General features: G+C 39.7%; 1 protein-coding gene and 1 long non-coding RNA gene across 3 annotated transcripts in view; one reads left to right on the top strand and one right to left on the bottom strand.

Moving 5' to 3' along the window:
- rab27b (RAB27B, member RAS oncogene family) overlaps positions 1–16,206 on the bottom strand; it is a 64,398-nt gene extending 48,192 nt beyond the window's left edge. For both annotated transcript variants that reach the window (XM_087300552.1, XM_087300553.1), the window contains exon 1: positions 15,999–16,206. Coding sequence is in view for 1 of the 2 variants with exons in the window: in XM_087300553.1 (XP_087156679.1) it covers positions 15,999–16,000 (2 nt within the window). In the remaining variant the exon portion in view is untranslated. The remainder of the gene's footprint in view (positions 1–15,998) is intronic.
- On the top strand, positions 6,222–8,238 carry LOC147838685 (uncharacterized). Its single transcript, XR_015519882.1, has 3 exons — positions 6,222–6,929; positions 7,111–7,394; positions 7,829–8,238. It is a non-coding gene; the product is annotated as an uncharacterized LOC147838685 (long non-coding RNA).
- Positions 16,207–17,826: the final 1,620 nt, after the last annotated feature.

Here is a 17,826-nt window from a genome sequence, read left to right as displayed (position 1 = left end):
AACAACAACAACAACAACAACAACAACAACAACAACAACAACATTAAATAAATTAAATTAAAAATAATAATAATAAAATAATTGTAATTATGGGATTAATTGTCTGTTTTGGTGCCCATATAGAAATGTATAGCCAAATTCATTCATTCATTTTCATTTCGTCCTAGTCCTTTTATTAAACAGGGGTCCAGCACACCCCGTCTCATTTATAAATAATATTATTATTATGTTTCCCAGAGATGGGTTGCAGCTGGAAGGGCATCCGCTGCGTAAAACATATTCATTGCGTAAAACACGTTCATTCCGCTGTGGTGACCCTAAATAATAAAGGGACTAAGCTGAAAAGAAAATGAATGAATGAATATAGTATAAAAACATATATATATATATATATATTCATGAATTCATTTATAAATATCTTAGATTTAAAGACAAACCCTTCTTTTTTAACACTGAATTAGAGTATCAAACAAAAACATCAGGACTTTTATTTTGTATTTGACCTCTACAGCAGTGTTTCTCAACCACGTCCCTGGAGGACCACCAGCACTGCATGGTTTGGATGTCTCCTTTGTCTCTCACACCCATTACAGGTCTTTCAGTCTCTGCTGAAGAGCTGATGATCTTAAATGTGTTTGATTACGGGGACATGGAATTTGTGCAGAGCTGGTTGTCCTCGAGGAACGTGGTTGAGAAACACAGATCTACAGTATATTAAATTGAGGGCGCATCGGCTTAAAAATGTATGTGCATGAAATATTGCTACTCATAGATCAGACGGGCAGTCTGACATGTAATATTTCTGCAATTTAAAAATGCATGAGCTTCTACTTTAGGAAACAGCAGCGGCCGAAAGGAGGAGAGCACATTCTTAATTAATAAATTAGTGCTCAACGGTGGCTCAGTGGTTAGCACTGTTACCTCACAGCAGGAAGGTCACTGGTTCGTCCCGGCTGGGTCAGTTGGCATTTCTGTGTGGAGTTTGCATGTTCTCCCTGGTGCTCCGGTTTCCTCCACAGTACAAACACATGCACTATAGGGGAATTGATTAACTAATTTGGAAATAGTGTATGAATGTGTGTGTGTGTATGGGTGTTTCCCAGTATTGGGTTACAGCTGGAAAGGGTATCCGCTATGTAAAACATATGCTGGAATAGTTGTCGGTTCATTCCACTGCGGCGACCCCTGATAAATAGGGACTAAGCTGAAGGAAAATGAATGAATGAATGAAAAAATATACTTTAATCCACCCGCAGAAGCGTGCTGAGTGTGAACGAGCAGCAGAAACACTGTTAGACATCAGTAATTCCACCACATTACAGATAAAACTCATGTTCTCATCCTGAGAGAGGAAATGCTGATTAATACAGAACACCTTATCATCTGAACATGAGCTTCCTGACACACACACACACACACACACACACACACACACACATAATGCAATCACAAACAACACAATTCACTACACCCAGACACACTAACACACACAACAAAACCCACACATACATCATGAATGAGCCCCTGAAACAAACACACTCGCACACACACACACACACACACACACACACACACACACACACACACACACACACACACACACACACACACTCGCACAAACACACACACATACACACACCTAAACACAACTTATATATGAGCACCAGAAACACACACACACACAAACGACACACACACACACACACGTACGTACACGTACACACACACCAACAAACTCGCACACACACACTACACCACTCATGCACACACACATTCATGAGTACCAGAAACACACAAACACACACACACAAACACACACACACACACACACACAAACACACACACCTAAACACAACTTATATATGAGCACCAGAAACACACACACACACACGTACGTACACACACACACACAAACTCGCACACACACTACACCACTCATGCACACACACATTCATGAGCACCAGAAACACACAAACACACACACACACACAAACATTAGCGCACACACACACACACACACACACACACACACACACACACACACACACACACACACACAATTCACTACAACCAGACAATAAATAAATAAATGACCCCCTGAAACACACACACAGACACACACCCAAACACACCCCATAAATGAGCACCAGAAACACACACACATCCACGTGCGCACACACACAAACACACACACACACACACACACACGTTCATGAGCACCAGTAACACACAAACACACACATACACACACAAACACACACAAACACTCGCACACACATACGTCCACACACAAACACTTGCACACACATACGCCCACACACACAGAGATATGCACACACAATGCAAACACAAACAACACAATTCACTACAACCAGACACACAAACACACACAACAAAACACACCTCATTAATGAGCACCAGAAACAAACACACACACACACACACACACACACACTACTGACACTGATGCACACTCACGTTCATGAGCACCATAAACGAACACAACCACAAACACACACACTACACCACACCACTGTCACTGATGCACACACACACACACACACACACACACACACACAGATATGCATGCACACACACACACACACACACACACACACACACTCACACGCACACACAAAAAAGCAGAGTAAGGCCATTAGAGTGAAAGTCCACATAGAGTGGCATTTCTGAGCGTCTTCAGATGCATTAATTATTTACAGCGCCCAATTAGCCCCAGCGCGTCCACACACACACACACACACACACACACACACAGACACACACACACACACACGAACACACATGAACACACATGAACACACATGAACACACATGAACACACATGAACACACACACACACAGGAGAAGACAATCCACACACACACACTCGGCCATCACTGCAGATGATTACACACACTAATATACACTAGGCGATGACACATGATAAAGTGAGCGGTCCGGCTTTAATAAGTACAGCCTCATGAATTATGAATCAGGATCTCGAGGCGTCCTGGAGGAGCGAGTGTTGATGATGTAGAAGACAGCGTCTCCTTTACAGCGGTAAATCAGTGTAATCAGCCTCACAGCACTTTAGGAAAGCTGTTATATGTATATATGTATGCCCTCTCTATTCTGCCGCCCTAGACGAGGATATAACTGAGGGTGCGGGTGGTGAGGGTAGTGTCGCTGACGCCGCCCTCTCTATTCTGCCGCCCTAGACGCGAATATAACTGAGGGCGTGGGTGGTGAGGGTAGTGTCGGGAACGCCGCCCTCTCTATTCTGCCGCCCTAGACGCGGATATAACTGAGGGTGCGGGTGGTAAGGGTAGTGTCGGGAACGCTGCCCTCTCTATTCTGCCGCCCTAGACGCGAATATAACTGAGGGTGCGGGTGGTGAGGGTAGTGTCGCTGACGCCGCCCTCTCTATTCTGCCACCCTAGACGCGAATATAACTGAGGGCGTGGGTGGTGAGGGTAGTGTCGGGAACGCCGCCCTCTCTATTCTGCCGCCCTAGACGCGGATATAACTGAGGGCACGGATGGTGATGGTAGTGTCGGGGACGCTGCCCTCTCTATTCTGCCGCACTAGACGCGGATATAACTGAGGGCGCGGGTGGTGAGGGTAGTGTCGGGAACGCCGCCCTCTCTATTCTGCCGCCCTAGACGTGAATATAACTGAGGGTGCGGGTGGTGAGGGTAGTGTCGGGAACGCCGCCCTCTCTATTCTGCCGCCCTAGACGCGGATATAACTGAGGGCTCGGGTGGTGAGGGTAGTGTCGGGAACGCCGCCCTCTCTATTCTGCCGCCCTAGACCCGGATATAACTGAGGGCTCGGGTGGTGAGGGTAGTGTCGGGAACGCCGCCCTCTCTATTCTGCCGCCCTAGATGCGGATATAACTGAGGGCTCGGGTGGTGAGGGTAGTGTCGCAGACGCCGACCTCTCTATTCTGCCGCCCTAGACGCGGATATAACTGAGGGCTCGGGTGGTGAGGGTAGTGTCGGGAACGTCGCCCTCTCTATTCTGCCGCCCTAGACGCGGATATAACTGAGGGCACGGATGGTGATGGTAGTGTCGGGAACGCTGCCCTCTCTATTCTGCCGCCCTAGACGCGGATATAACTGAGGGTGGGGGTGGTGAGGGTAGTGTCGGGGACGCCGCCCTCTCTATTCTGCCGCACTAGACACGAATATAACTGAGGGTGGGGGTGGTGATGGTTGTGTCGGGGATGCCGCCCTCTCTATTCTATCGCACTAGACACGAATATAACTGAGGGCGCGGATGGTGATGGTAGTGTCGCGGACGTTGCCCTTTCTATTCTGCCGCCCTAGACGCGGATATAATTAAGGGCTCGGGTGGTGAGGGTAGTGTCGGGGACGCTGCCCTCTCTATTCTGCCACCCTAGACGCGGATATAACTGAGGGCTCGGGTGGTGAGGGTAGTGTCGGGGACGCCGCCCTCTCTATTCTGCCGCACTAGACACGAATATAACTGAGGGTGGGGGTGGTGATGGTTGTGTCGGGGATGCCGCCCTCTCTATTCTATCGCACTAGACACGAATATAACTGAGGGCACGGATGGTGATGGTAGTGTCGCGGACGTTGCCCTCTCTGTTCGGCCGCCTAGGTTGCTCTAAGGACGCGCCGGCCCTGTTTCTAGCTTCAAAACATGGGTATGTCCAAACTCGGACCTGGAGGGCTGGTGTCTAGTTTAGTTCCAACCACAATCAGACACAGCTAGACTAGCTAATCAAGCTCTTACTTTCTAGAAACATCCTTGCAGGTGTGCTGAGGCAAGTTCTGCAGGACACCGGCCCTCCAGCACCGAGTTTGGACACCCCTGCTTTAATGCAACAGGAAAAGTTCTAAGCATCCTGTCACAATCTCAGAAAATTAAACAAAATATGATTATTTCAAAGCATGCACTCAGCCTGAGGGGTTTTAATGGGGCCTTTTCACATTTGTGTGTTTCTCAGCAGCAGAAGTGGTCATAGCTGGTAAACTCAGAGCGTAGTAAATGGCAGAATACAACAAATCATTATTTTACAACCCTATTAGCTGAAATAATAACAGAAAAACTCCATGATGGTGTTATTTAGACTTTCATAAAGAGGAAAACATTAGTGTAAGTCTGATAACGGCAGCCAGAAGAGAGAATAACGACTGTCCTGCCGCCATACACACTGCATTACACACACCTTTTTTGTAATTTGATGCAAAGATGATATAATAAATGCAAAAAATATAAATAAATGTACATTCGCTTTTTTTTAAACATAAAAATATTAAAAACTGTCAAGGATTTAAGATGCTGATGGCCAGTAAACGGATCATGACAGGCTTATGGAAAGGGTCCATGGAGATCAGCGTGTGTATTGAGATCTCCTGGCGTGCAGGTAATGCGCCCGGCGGGACAGCTCTTCCCTGGGCATCCGAGCCTCCAGCGTAGCACTCTTCCTCAGCAGCTGGTGAGCCCTGTGACCTCTGACCCCTGCAGAGGCGCACAGCGGGCACACCTGAGCTAATTATCCTGCATGCACAGAGACACGCTGGGCTGCAGGAGGAGGAAAAGCAGCTTCTTATGGAGCCTTTTCACAAGACGTGATGACGCGTCACTCAGCATCTTAATTCCCTGAAGGTTTTTTAATATCTTGATTTTTTTTTAAGCGTACAGTTGAAGTCAAAATTATTCACCCTCCAAAATGATGTTAAACAGATTGAGGATATTTCACAGTATTACCTATAATATTTTTTCTTCTGGAGAAAGTCTGATTTATTTTATTTCGGCTAGAATAAAAGCAGTTTTTAATTGTTTTAAAGCCATTTTAAGGTCAATATTAGTTTTGGATTGTCTCCAGAACAAACAACTGTTATACAATGACTTGCCTAATTACCCTAACCTTACACTAATTAACCTTGTGAAGCCTTTAAATGTCACTTTAAGCTGAATACTAGTGTCTTAAAGAAGATCTAGTCTAATATTATGTGCTGTAATCATGGAAAATTATATAATTATATATATAAACTGTATATATTTAATCATTCTATGTCTGTTTTAGTTTTACTGAAATAAAAAAAGTTTAGGTTTTTTAGCATTTTACATTATTTCAGTAACAGGTTTTCGTTTTCACTACAGTTTAATAACCCTCATGCATGTTAACCAGCCTTATGTGAGCATGTTATGTGATTTTAATAAGTTTACTAAGGGCTCTATTTTAACAATCTAGGCGTAAAGTCTAAAGCTCATGGTGCAAAAGCATTAAGGATGTGTCCGAATCCACTTTTGCTATGTTAAGGATGGATAATTACGCTGTGCGCCCGGTGCATGGTGTAACAGGGTTGTGCTTATTCTCTTAATAAGTTCTGGGTGTGTTTTGAGCATAACCTGTATTAAACCAATCAGAGTCTCGTCTCTTATTCCCTTTAAGAGTCAGTTGTGTCGCTCCATGGTGCATTTGCTATTTACAAAACAGACTTAGTAAACAAAAAACTCAATGCTTCACTAGTGAGTTAAACAGAGCATCTGCAGCACGAAGATAAAGAACGAGCCTCCACCATTCAGCCTCTTTACTTTACTTTTGCTCTTTACTCCTTTACTTTGGTGGAGTGAGGAAACGGTGGAAACTCACTCCACTGAACACATCCATTAGCCCACATGTTTAATTTCCTTTATTCAACGCAAAGATTTGTGTCAAAACTATTTCTAAATTCAGCTCTGATCTCCTGCAAAGGAATAAATGAACAATAATAACAGAAAACTGAGTTATATCCAAACACACGTCCTGTTCTTATGCTGATGCAGACGTCTCCAAAACCCCACAGCTGGACAAATCTACACTTGTGTTTATTAAAGCAAATATAAATCTGCATATAATGAATAATACTGCTAATAATAATCACATTATACAGATGCAGATCGTCATCAATAAACTGGTAAAGCCCCCCGAGGTGAAGAAGGCATGGAGGCAGTGCTGTTTATATTGATGTAGAAAATCATCATTTCTGGATCATTTTAATCTTTAATTGTTTTCATCTGTAAAGATATTTGTGTGTTGCTGATCATCCTGTGTGTATCAGCAGTGTGTAAGTGTTTGGTGCATAAGAGCAGCTTTAGTTGGTCAATGGTGCGGTTGGTCAATGTGCTCCAACAATGCGCCTTAACACACCTCCTTTATAGACCAGCACACACATGAGTCCACAGAGTGGAGCAAATGGATTTGCTATTTAAACAATGTGGTGCAAAACGAGAAAATTACAGTTGCGCTGGTCTGAAAACAGCAACAAATCACGCCAAGCACGTCTTGTGCATTATTGCGCCGGGTGTATGATAGGACCCTAAAGGATTTCATGACTAATTTCATGTTTAGTTGTTGATTTACTATAAATGCAATTAATAATGTCTTCAAATTCATTCATTCATTTTCTTGTCGGCTTAGTCCCTTTATTAATCTTGGGTCGCCAAAGCGGAATGAACCGCCAACTTATCCAGCATGTTTTTACGCAGCGGATGCCCTTCCAGTTACAACCCATCTCTAAGAAATATCCACACACACACATTCACACACACTCAAACACTACAGTCAATTTAGCCTACCCAGTTCACCTGTACAGCATGTCTTTGGACTGTGGGGGAAACCGGAGGACCCAGAGGAAACCCACACGAAGGCAGGGAGAACATGCAAACTCCACACAGAAATGCCAACTGAGCCGAGGTTCGAACCAGCGACCCAGTGACCTTCTTGCTGTGAGGCGACAGCACTGCCTACTGCGCCACTGCCTCGCCTATGTCTTCAAATTAGCTTAATTAATTCAGTTCATCATTATATAAGTAGGGGCAGCATGTGGGCTCAGTTTTTAGAACTTAGGCCTCACAGCAAGAAAGTCACTAGTTCGAGTACCGGCTGGGTCAGTTGGAGTTTCAGTGTGAAGTTTGCATGTTCTCCCTGTGTTGGTGTGGGTTGCCTCCGGGTGCTCCAGTTCCCCCTACAGTCCAAACACATGCGCTATAGGGGAACTGATTAACTAAATCGGCCGTAGTGTGTGTGGGTGTTTCCCAGTACTGGTTTGCGGCTGGAAGGCCATCCACAGCACAAAACATATGCCAGAATAGTTGGTGATTCATTCCGCTGTGGTGACCCCTGATAAGTAAGGGTGTGAGCCGAAGGAAAATTAATGAATGAATTCTAAAAGTACATTGACATTCACTTTGATGATGAAGATAAGGCTAAATCTGCATTGCATTAAAAAAATAAAATAAAATCAAAGCCCCTGAAGTGTGTTTAAAATAATTAATACATCATTCATTTAAATGCTTACAATAGGCGACTCTTCAATTATACGCCGGAATGTTTCATTGACTCATTTGTGTGATAAAAGGCAGCGGCCCTCAGGATTTACAGTGTGTGTGTGTGTTTCTAATTAAACAGCTGATTCACATTCAACACCGGATGATTTCTGTCATCAAATACAACACAGCAACAATAACAAGGGGAGAAACAGCTTTGAAGCACTTTCAACAAACTCAGATTATCCTGAGTAGCTGAACTAAAAATAGACATAAAACAAGTCTAATGTGGTTGATAGCTACTGATGAAACAGCGATCGCTTCAGTTATGGGATGGGTAATAGTAAATGGAGTATTTTCATTTAAAAGTTTTAACCATCTTGCAAACAGTACCATAAACATTAACTCTGCCTTAGAAACAGCCGGTCACATCACCCTGGTGACCACCCACAACACCCTACAAAATTCATAAACAATAACCATATAGTCATCATTCACTTTCTTTTCGGCTTAGTCCCTTTATTAATCTGGGGTCGCCACAGTGGAATGAACCACCAACTTATCCAGCATATGTTTTACGCTGCTGATGCAGCTGCAACCCTTTACTGGGAAACATCCATACACACACATACACACACATACACTACGGACATTTTAGCTCACTCAATTCCCCTATACCACATGTGTTTGGACTGTGGGGGAAACCGGAGCACCCGGAGGAAACCCACGCGAATGCAGGGAGAACATGCAAACTCCATACAGAAACACCAACTGACCCAGCAGAGGTTAAACCAGCGACCTTCTTGCTGTGAGGCGATCGTGCTACTCACTGTGCCACCGTGACACCCTTTTAATAATCATATGCGGTAACATTGCCTTGGCAACACCCCTAAGCGCCCTAGCAACTGCATAAAAACAAATTGCAACCATATAGTAATCATATACAGTAACATTGACTCTACAGTAACATCAGCAACTGCAAAAATATAAATAGTAACCTTATAAAAGGCATAAACAGAATGAGCCCCTTAGCAACAACCTACAACTACCCTAGCAACTGCATAAAAATAATCAGTAACCACATAGTAAGCATATATAGTAACAGCACCCTGACAACTAACCAAAACCGTAGCAACTCAATAAAAACAAATAGTTCCCATATTGTAAGCATTTTGAGTAACAGCACCTAGACAACACCCTAGCAACTGCATACGTACAAACAGTACCATATTGTTAACATATACAGTAACAGCACCCTGACAACCACCGACAACCCCCTAGCAACTGCATTAATCTAAACAGTAACCTATTGTAAGCATATAGAGTAACTGTCCCCTTGGCAACCACCCACAACACCCTAGCAACTGCAATAATCTAAACAGTAACACATTGTAAGCATATAGAGTAACTATCCCCTTGGCAACAACCCACAACTGCATTAATGCAAACAGTAACCATACTGTATGCGTATAGAGTAACTGTCCCTTTGGCAACAACCACCAACACCCTAGCAACTGCATAAATACAAACAACCATATCGTAAACATATACAGTAACAGCACCCTTGGCAACCACCCACAACACCCTAGCAACTGCATAATTACAAACACTGAACATAAAAGAAGCATATTCAGCCACAGCACCCTGACAACCACCGACAACACCCTAGCAACAGCCTAAATACAAACAGTACAATACTTTTAGCATATAACAGTGCATCGGTAACCACCGACAACACCCTAGCAACTGCATAAATGCAAACAACCATATTGTAAGCATATACAGTAACAGCATCCTTGGCAACCACCCACAACACCCTTACAACTGCATAAGTATGAACAGTAACCATATTGTAAACATATACAGTAATTTCACCATGGCAACCACCCATAGCACCCTAGCAACTGCATAAATACAAACAGTAACCATATTGTATCCATATACAGTTACATCAACTTGGCAACCACCCACAACACCACAACAACTGCATAAATACAAACGGTGAACATATAGTAAGCATATTCAGCAATATCCCCCTGACGACCACCTACAACAACCTAGCAACATACAAACAGTACCATACTGTTAGTATATAATATTACATTGGCAACTTCCGACAACATCCTAGCAACTACATAAATACAAACAACCACATTGTAAGCATAATACAGTAACAGCACCCTTGGCAACCACCCACAACACCCTAGCAACTGCATAAGTATGAACAGTAACCATATTGTAAACATATACAGTAATATCACCTTGGCAACCACACACAACACCCTAGCAACTGCATAAGTATGAACAGTAACCATATTGTAAACATATACAGTAATATCACCTTGGCAACTACCGACAACACCCTAACAACTGCAAAAATACAAACAGTACCATACTGTTAGCATATAATATTGCATTGGCAACCACCGACAACACCTAGCAACTACCTAAATAAAAATAAAAACACATTGTAAGCATATACAGTAACAGCATCCTTGGCAACCAACCACAAACACCCTAGCAACTGCATAAGTATGAACAGTAACCATATTGTAAACATATCCAGTGATATCACCTTGGCAACCACCGACAACGCCCTAACAACTGCAAAAATACAAACAGTACCATACTGTTAGCATATAATATTGCATTGGCAACCACCGACAACACCTAGCAACAACCTAAATAAAATAAAAAAACACATTGTAAGCATATACAGTAACAGCATCCTTGGCAACCAACCACAAACACCCTAGCAACTGCATAAGTATAAACAGTAACCATATTGTAAACATATACAGTGATATAACCTTGGCAACCACCGACAACACCCTAACAACTGCAAAAATACAAACAGTACCATACTGTTAGCATATAATATTGCATTGGCAACCACCGACAACACCCTAGCAACTACCTAAATAAAAAAACACATTGTAAGCATATACAGTAACAGCATCCTTGGCAACCAACCACAACACCCTAGTAACTGCATAAGTATGAACAGTAACCATACTGTAAACATAAACAGTAATATCACCTTGGCAACTACCCATAGCACCCTAGCAACTGCATAAATACAAACAGTAACCATATTGTATTCATATACAGTAACAGCACCCTGGCAACCACCTACAACACCACAACAACTGCATATAAATAAAATGACCATATTGTAAGCATATACAGTAACTGTCCCCTTGGCAACACCCCCCCCCCCCCCCCTTCAAAAAAAAAAAACCCTAGCAACTTCATTAATGCAAACAGTAAACATATATTGAGCACATACAGTAGCAGCACAATGGCAAACACCCTAGCAACAGAATAAACACAAACAGTACCATATTGTAAGAATATACAGTAACAGTGCCCATGGCCACCACCCACCAGCCATATAGTAATCATATACAGTAAATGCACCCATGGCAACCACCCACAACACCCTAGTAACTATATAAATACAAACAATAACCACATTATAAGCATGTGCAGTAATATCGCCTTGGCAACCGCCCCCAGGCCGAGCGTGGTGAGTCTTGCTTAGTCAAAAACATCAGTCAGATTTTCTTCAGTAAACACAAACGCGGTCCACTAACGAGATTTAAGAGCACTAATAGATCAGTGATAGATGCTAATTGGACTCCTCGGCCTCCTTCGTGTGTCTTCTCCAAGACTGATCGCTGGATTCATCATATTATCAATAAGGGAGTTTCACCAATATCTGTTTTACAGAGGTTTTATACTGTAGAGCTCTATTTCCACAGCTCTGAAGTGACTGGAATCAATAAGCATTTGACACTGGTGTTGTGTCTATTATACAGCCTTCAGGAGATCAATAATGGCAGTGCACTACGCTCAATAAGAGGGTTTGTTAGTAATATACAAGCATCTACAGCAGATCCCTCTGCTCAGGTGGTGTGCATCACACATGGGAACTTCTCTGCTCGGAAAACACATTTTTCTGCTTTGGTGTGTTTTTCACGCGATGCTTGATTCACTGCACTGGGTGTTGGGGGTGATATTGAGAAAAACAACAGAGAAACGACATCAGTGAATTAAAAAATTGGCAAAGACAACGGGTGTCAAAAATAGGGCTGCAACTAACAAATATTTTAATAATCGATTAATCTGCTGATTATTTTTCAGATTAATTGATGAATCGGATTAAAAAAACAATATCAAAAGCATTAATTTCCAACCCTTTATTCAACTAAGATCTTTAGAAAGTGCACACACACGCTGTCCTTGAACATCCCTGAGCTGTTATAATAATAATAATAATAATAATAATAATAATAATAATGATAATAATAATAATAATAATAATAAAAAACATAATGACAATAATAATAATAATATTAATAATGATATTATTATTATTAATAATAATAATAATAATTATAATAATAATAATAATAATAATAATGATAATAATAATACTAATAATAAAAAAAATAATAATAAACATAATAATAATAATAATGATGATATTAATAATAATAAGAAGAAAAATAATAAACATAATGATAATATTAATAATAAACATAATAATAATAATCATAATAATAATGATATTATTATTAATAATAATAATAATAATAATGATAATATTATTATTAATAATAATAATAATAATAATAAACATAGTAATAATAATAATAATAATAATAATGATAATAATAATAATAATGATGATATTAATAATAATAATAAGAAAAATAATAAACAAATATGATAATAATAATAATTAACATAATAATAATCATAATAATAATGATATTATTAATAATAATAATAATAATAATAATGATAATATTAATAATAATATTAATAATAATAATAATAAACATAGTAATAATAATAATAATAATAATAATAAACATAGTAATAATAATAATAATAATAATAATAATAAACATAGTAATAATAATAATAATAATAATAATGATGATAATGATAATAATAATAATAAACATAATAATAATAATAATAATAATAATAATAATAATAATAATAATAAAAAACTAACTTAGTAGTATTGTCCTGTGGAAGATGAACCGTCACCCTAGTCTGAGGTCAAGAGCACTCTTGTGCAGGTCTTCATTCAGGATGTCTCTGTACATTGCTGCATTCATCTTTCCCTCTATCCTGACTAGTCTTCCAGGTCCTGTTGCTTAAACACATCCCCACAGCATGATGCCAACACCACCATGCTTCACTGCTTTTCTCCAAACGTAACGCCTGGCGTTCACTCCAAACAGTTCAGTTTGAGTCTCATCAGAGCAGAGAGTTTAGTTTCTGATGCTCTGAGAGTCCTGGGTGGTTAATCATCTTCCACTTATGGATGACAGGTCTCAAAATAAACTTTTTACTTGGGAGCACCGGGGCTCCCAACTTCAGATATTTAGGATTACCAAAAAGAATTTAGGAGCACCAGAAAAAATGTAGGAGCACCCACCAAAAATGAATGAGCACTATTGCAAATTGTATTTAAATGGGGCATTTACACGAGGCTTCAGTGTCAACGCTTGACAGAGGACGTGGTGGAAGTTGGGGCTGATGTGATCCTCACAGCAGTGCCAGCCAAAGAAATTAGTCAGCAATTGATTACTGTCTGAGCTGGTGTTTTTGCATACTGCGTTCTGATTGGCTGACGCTTCCGTCAGTGCTTGAAAAGTTGAGAAAATCCCAACTTCTGCAGCGAGCAATGCCACTGAAGCGACGCCAATAAATCCACAATGCAGTTTGGCAGGGCAACACAAACAGAAATCAAAAGTATAAATGCACTCAACGCAGATGTATAAACCAGCCTTAAGTCGAAGGAAAAGGAATGAATGAATATATTTATTTTAATCAGCTTACATTCAAAAAAACAACAACTCAAAATAAACACTATTATTTTAACAAAAGTACCAACAGATGCTTCCTCCTCTTTTGTGGGCGGGACTTGCTGTGTTGCAATATTACTTATTGAACCTTAAGATATAGGTGTGGCTGACAAATGTGTATGCAAATGAGTGTGAGCTTGCAGGGGGCGGAGTTTAAGAGCACCAGAGAAAATCATGATAGCTTTTAAATCAATGTGTAAAGCTATCAGCGTTCAACACACGAACATAAGACAGACAATTAAGCTTTACACAATAAATATTGTGACGTTTTCAGGTGGGCAGCATGGTGGCACAGTGGGTAGCACGATTGCCTCACAGCAAGAAGGTCACTGGTTCGAGCCCCATCTGGGTCAGCTGGCATGTCTGTGTGGAGTTTGCATGTTCTCCCCGTGTTGGGGTGGGTTTCCTCCAGGTGCTCCGGTTCCCCTCACAGTCCAAACACATGCGATATAGGGGAACTGATTACCTAAATTGGCCGTAGTGTATGGGTGTATGTGAATGGGTGTTTTGCAGTACTAGGTTGCAACTGGAAGGGCATCAGCTGCATAAAATATATTTTGCATAAGTTGGCGGTTCATTACACTGTGGCGACCCCTGATTAATAAAGGGACAAAGCCAAAAATAATAGTAATGTTTTCAGGTGTATTAGACAATGTGTTTCAGTTTGTGGTTAGTGTCGAAACACATGACACTAAGGTGTTCACGGCGACCAGAGTTTAATTCCTGGCTCAAGGTCCTTTGCCGACACTTTCCTGTCTCTAAATTTCCACTGTCTTATTACAATAAAGGTAAAAAACCCTAAAAAATAATTATATAAAAAATAATAAATAAAATTAATTGTGAAACACAGCATAACATGCTTCTTCAATTAATTCAGAAGTTCTACATAATAATAATGTACATGTATAAAATAAGAGAAAGAAGCCGAGAAAGCACCAACAAACATTACCAAAAGCTATTAACAAAGTAAATACACACGTTATAGCACAATCTATATATTTAAAAACCTGTACCATGACGATTTTAAAGACATTATAGAGTTAAAGTTATTACTGATACTTTACATCAAGCAGTAAGACATCTTCACTATGGTCTACACCCCTATAACCATTGTAATACCATGGTAAATATAGCAAAAACCTACAAATCTAAATCTATTAGTGTCATATCAGTTTATTACACTTGAAATCAAGCAGTAACTGATGTGATTATGCCCAAATTTCTAGGTAAAATGATTGTAGAGTCATCTTAAAAAACCAATAAAGCACCACACGAATTCCTCAAGCAATATCAGACATGATTTGCAACCATTTACAAAGAAAAAAAAGCCAATAAATGATGCTAGCAGCGTAAAAATACAGCTCCAAACACTGCATTATGATGCTGTGTCGACAACACAACAGTACTAGCATGTTACCATGGTGATATTAAGGGAAATTAAGCAGCAAGGAAGATGACAGAGAGCCAATATCATGGTAAACGCCCACAAAACATGGTAACATCATTGTAAAGACGTTAATTAGCTCTGTCAGTACAGCACAACATGCAGGCATCACTCATGTGTACAAGTGTTTAAGTTGTGTTGTTGCGCAGTCTGTGTGTGGTGACTCAGGCTTCCGCCACACACACACACACACACACACACACACACACACACACACACACACACACACACACACACACAAACACACACAGAGAGAGAGAGAGAGAGAGAGAAAGAGAAAGAGAGAGAGAGAGAGAGAGAGAGAGAGAGAGAGAGAGAGAGAGAGAGAGAGAGAGAGAGAGAGAGAGCGAGCTCTGATGTTGTTCAGTTATCGGTGATTTACTCACATCTCAGCGGCTGATGGGCGGATTTTAATCACAGGTGTTTCCCGCTCTTCATCTCTCCGTTCCTCTGTCCTCGCCTCATTCGACCGGGAATCTGCAGATCTGTGAAACGCTGAAATTTGAAATCATATCTCCTCAAGTGTGGTGAAGATGATGATGTGAGGATGATCTGAAGAGACCGACAGTCTCCAGCCCCGCGGCCGCGCGCTCTGATCCGGGTCCTAGAGCCGAGCCATTCTGTCAACGGCGACAACAGGTTGCTGCGCGCTCATTGGACACTTGCTCATGAATATTAATCAGCACCGTCAATTAATTTTCACTAGACGAGCTTTCAAATTTATTTAAATATAATTACAATATTTATCGAATGATGTTTCGGCGAAGAAAACATTTCCCTTATGTTAATAAATACGAAAGTCTTTCATCTGTAATTGCCTTGTTTTTTTTTATTTATTCAAATGTTTCCTTCATCTTTAAAACTGTTTTATATGTATTTATATTATATTATCATATAACTTGCTATGCTTTGTTACTATCATTTTCCTGTGTATGTTCAGTTTTTGTTTGTTTGTTTGTTAAAAATAAAAATCAATAAAAATAACTAATATTCGCAAGATGAGCTTTTAAATGTATTTACATATAATTCTGATAAATATAGAACGATATTTTGATGGCGATTTTTTTTCCAAAACAGCTACTGTAATCAATATTCATAAGATGACATTAACAACACATTAACTAAGATTATCAATTGGAAAAAAATAAAAAAAATACACCCTCTGATCCGGGTCCTAGAGCCAAGCCTTTCAGTCAGCGGTGACAACAAGTTGCTGAGCGCTTATTGGACTCTCGCTCATGAATATTAATGAGACATCAATGAGCGCCGTAAGCTCCTATAATTAACATTCACTAAATTAACTTTTTAAATGTATTTACATATATTTATAATATTTACTGAATGAAGTTTCTCTGAAGAAAACATAAGTCTGTTTAGTTAGCTCTGTTTAGTTACTATGATTATTGTTACTCTCATTTTATTGTGAATGTTCAGTTTTTGTTTGTTTGTTATTGAAGCATCAATGAAAAATGAATAAAAATAATAATTAATATTTGCATGATGATCTTTCAAATATGTTTACATATAATTATCATATTTCTAGATTGATATTTTGGTGACCATTTTTTTTCCAAAACATTTAATGCAATATAGCAGCCTCTTTTTTCAATACAGCTACTGTAATTATTATTTTGGAGATGAGCTTTTAAATTTATTTACATATATTTATGATAATAACAGACTAAGTAATATTATTATTTAGAAAAAGTTAAAAATCCACTCTCTAATCTGAGTTCTAGTGCCGAGTCTTTCTGTCAGCAGCGAAAACAGGTTGCTGCGAGCTCATTGCACACTCGCTCATGAATATTAATCAGACAGCAATAAGTGCCGTTAGCTACTGTAATTAAATATTCACTAGATAAGCTTTTAAATTTATTTACATATAATTGTAATATTTTTACAATGATGTTTCGCCAAAGAAAACATACAAGTCTGTTAAGTTAGCTCTGTTAAGTTTCTATCATTATCATTTCTCTTAATTTCCTTTAAAACTGTTTTATATGTATTTATATTATATTATCATATAACTTGCTTTGTTTAGTTACTATCATTTTTGTTATTATCATTTTCCAGTGTATGTTCAGTTTTTGTTTGTTAAAAATAAAAATCAATAAAAATAATTAATAGTCGCAAAATGAGATTTAAATGTATTTACATATTATTATGATAATTATAGAACGATATTTTGATGATTTTTCCCCCCTAAGACATTTA

The sequence above is a fragment of the Danio rerio genome, chromosome 21, assembly GCF_052040795.2.
Source record: "Danio rerio strain M-AB ecotype USA chromosome 21, GRCz13ab, whole genome shotgun sequence".
In the NCBI taxonomy this organism is placed as follows: domain Eukaryota; kingdom Metazoa; phylum Chordata; class Actinopteri; order Cypriniformes; family Danionidae; genus Danio; species Danio rerio.
This window is presented reverse-complemented; position numbering and strand designations above follow the sequence as displayed.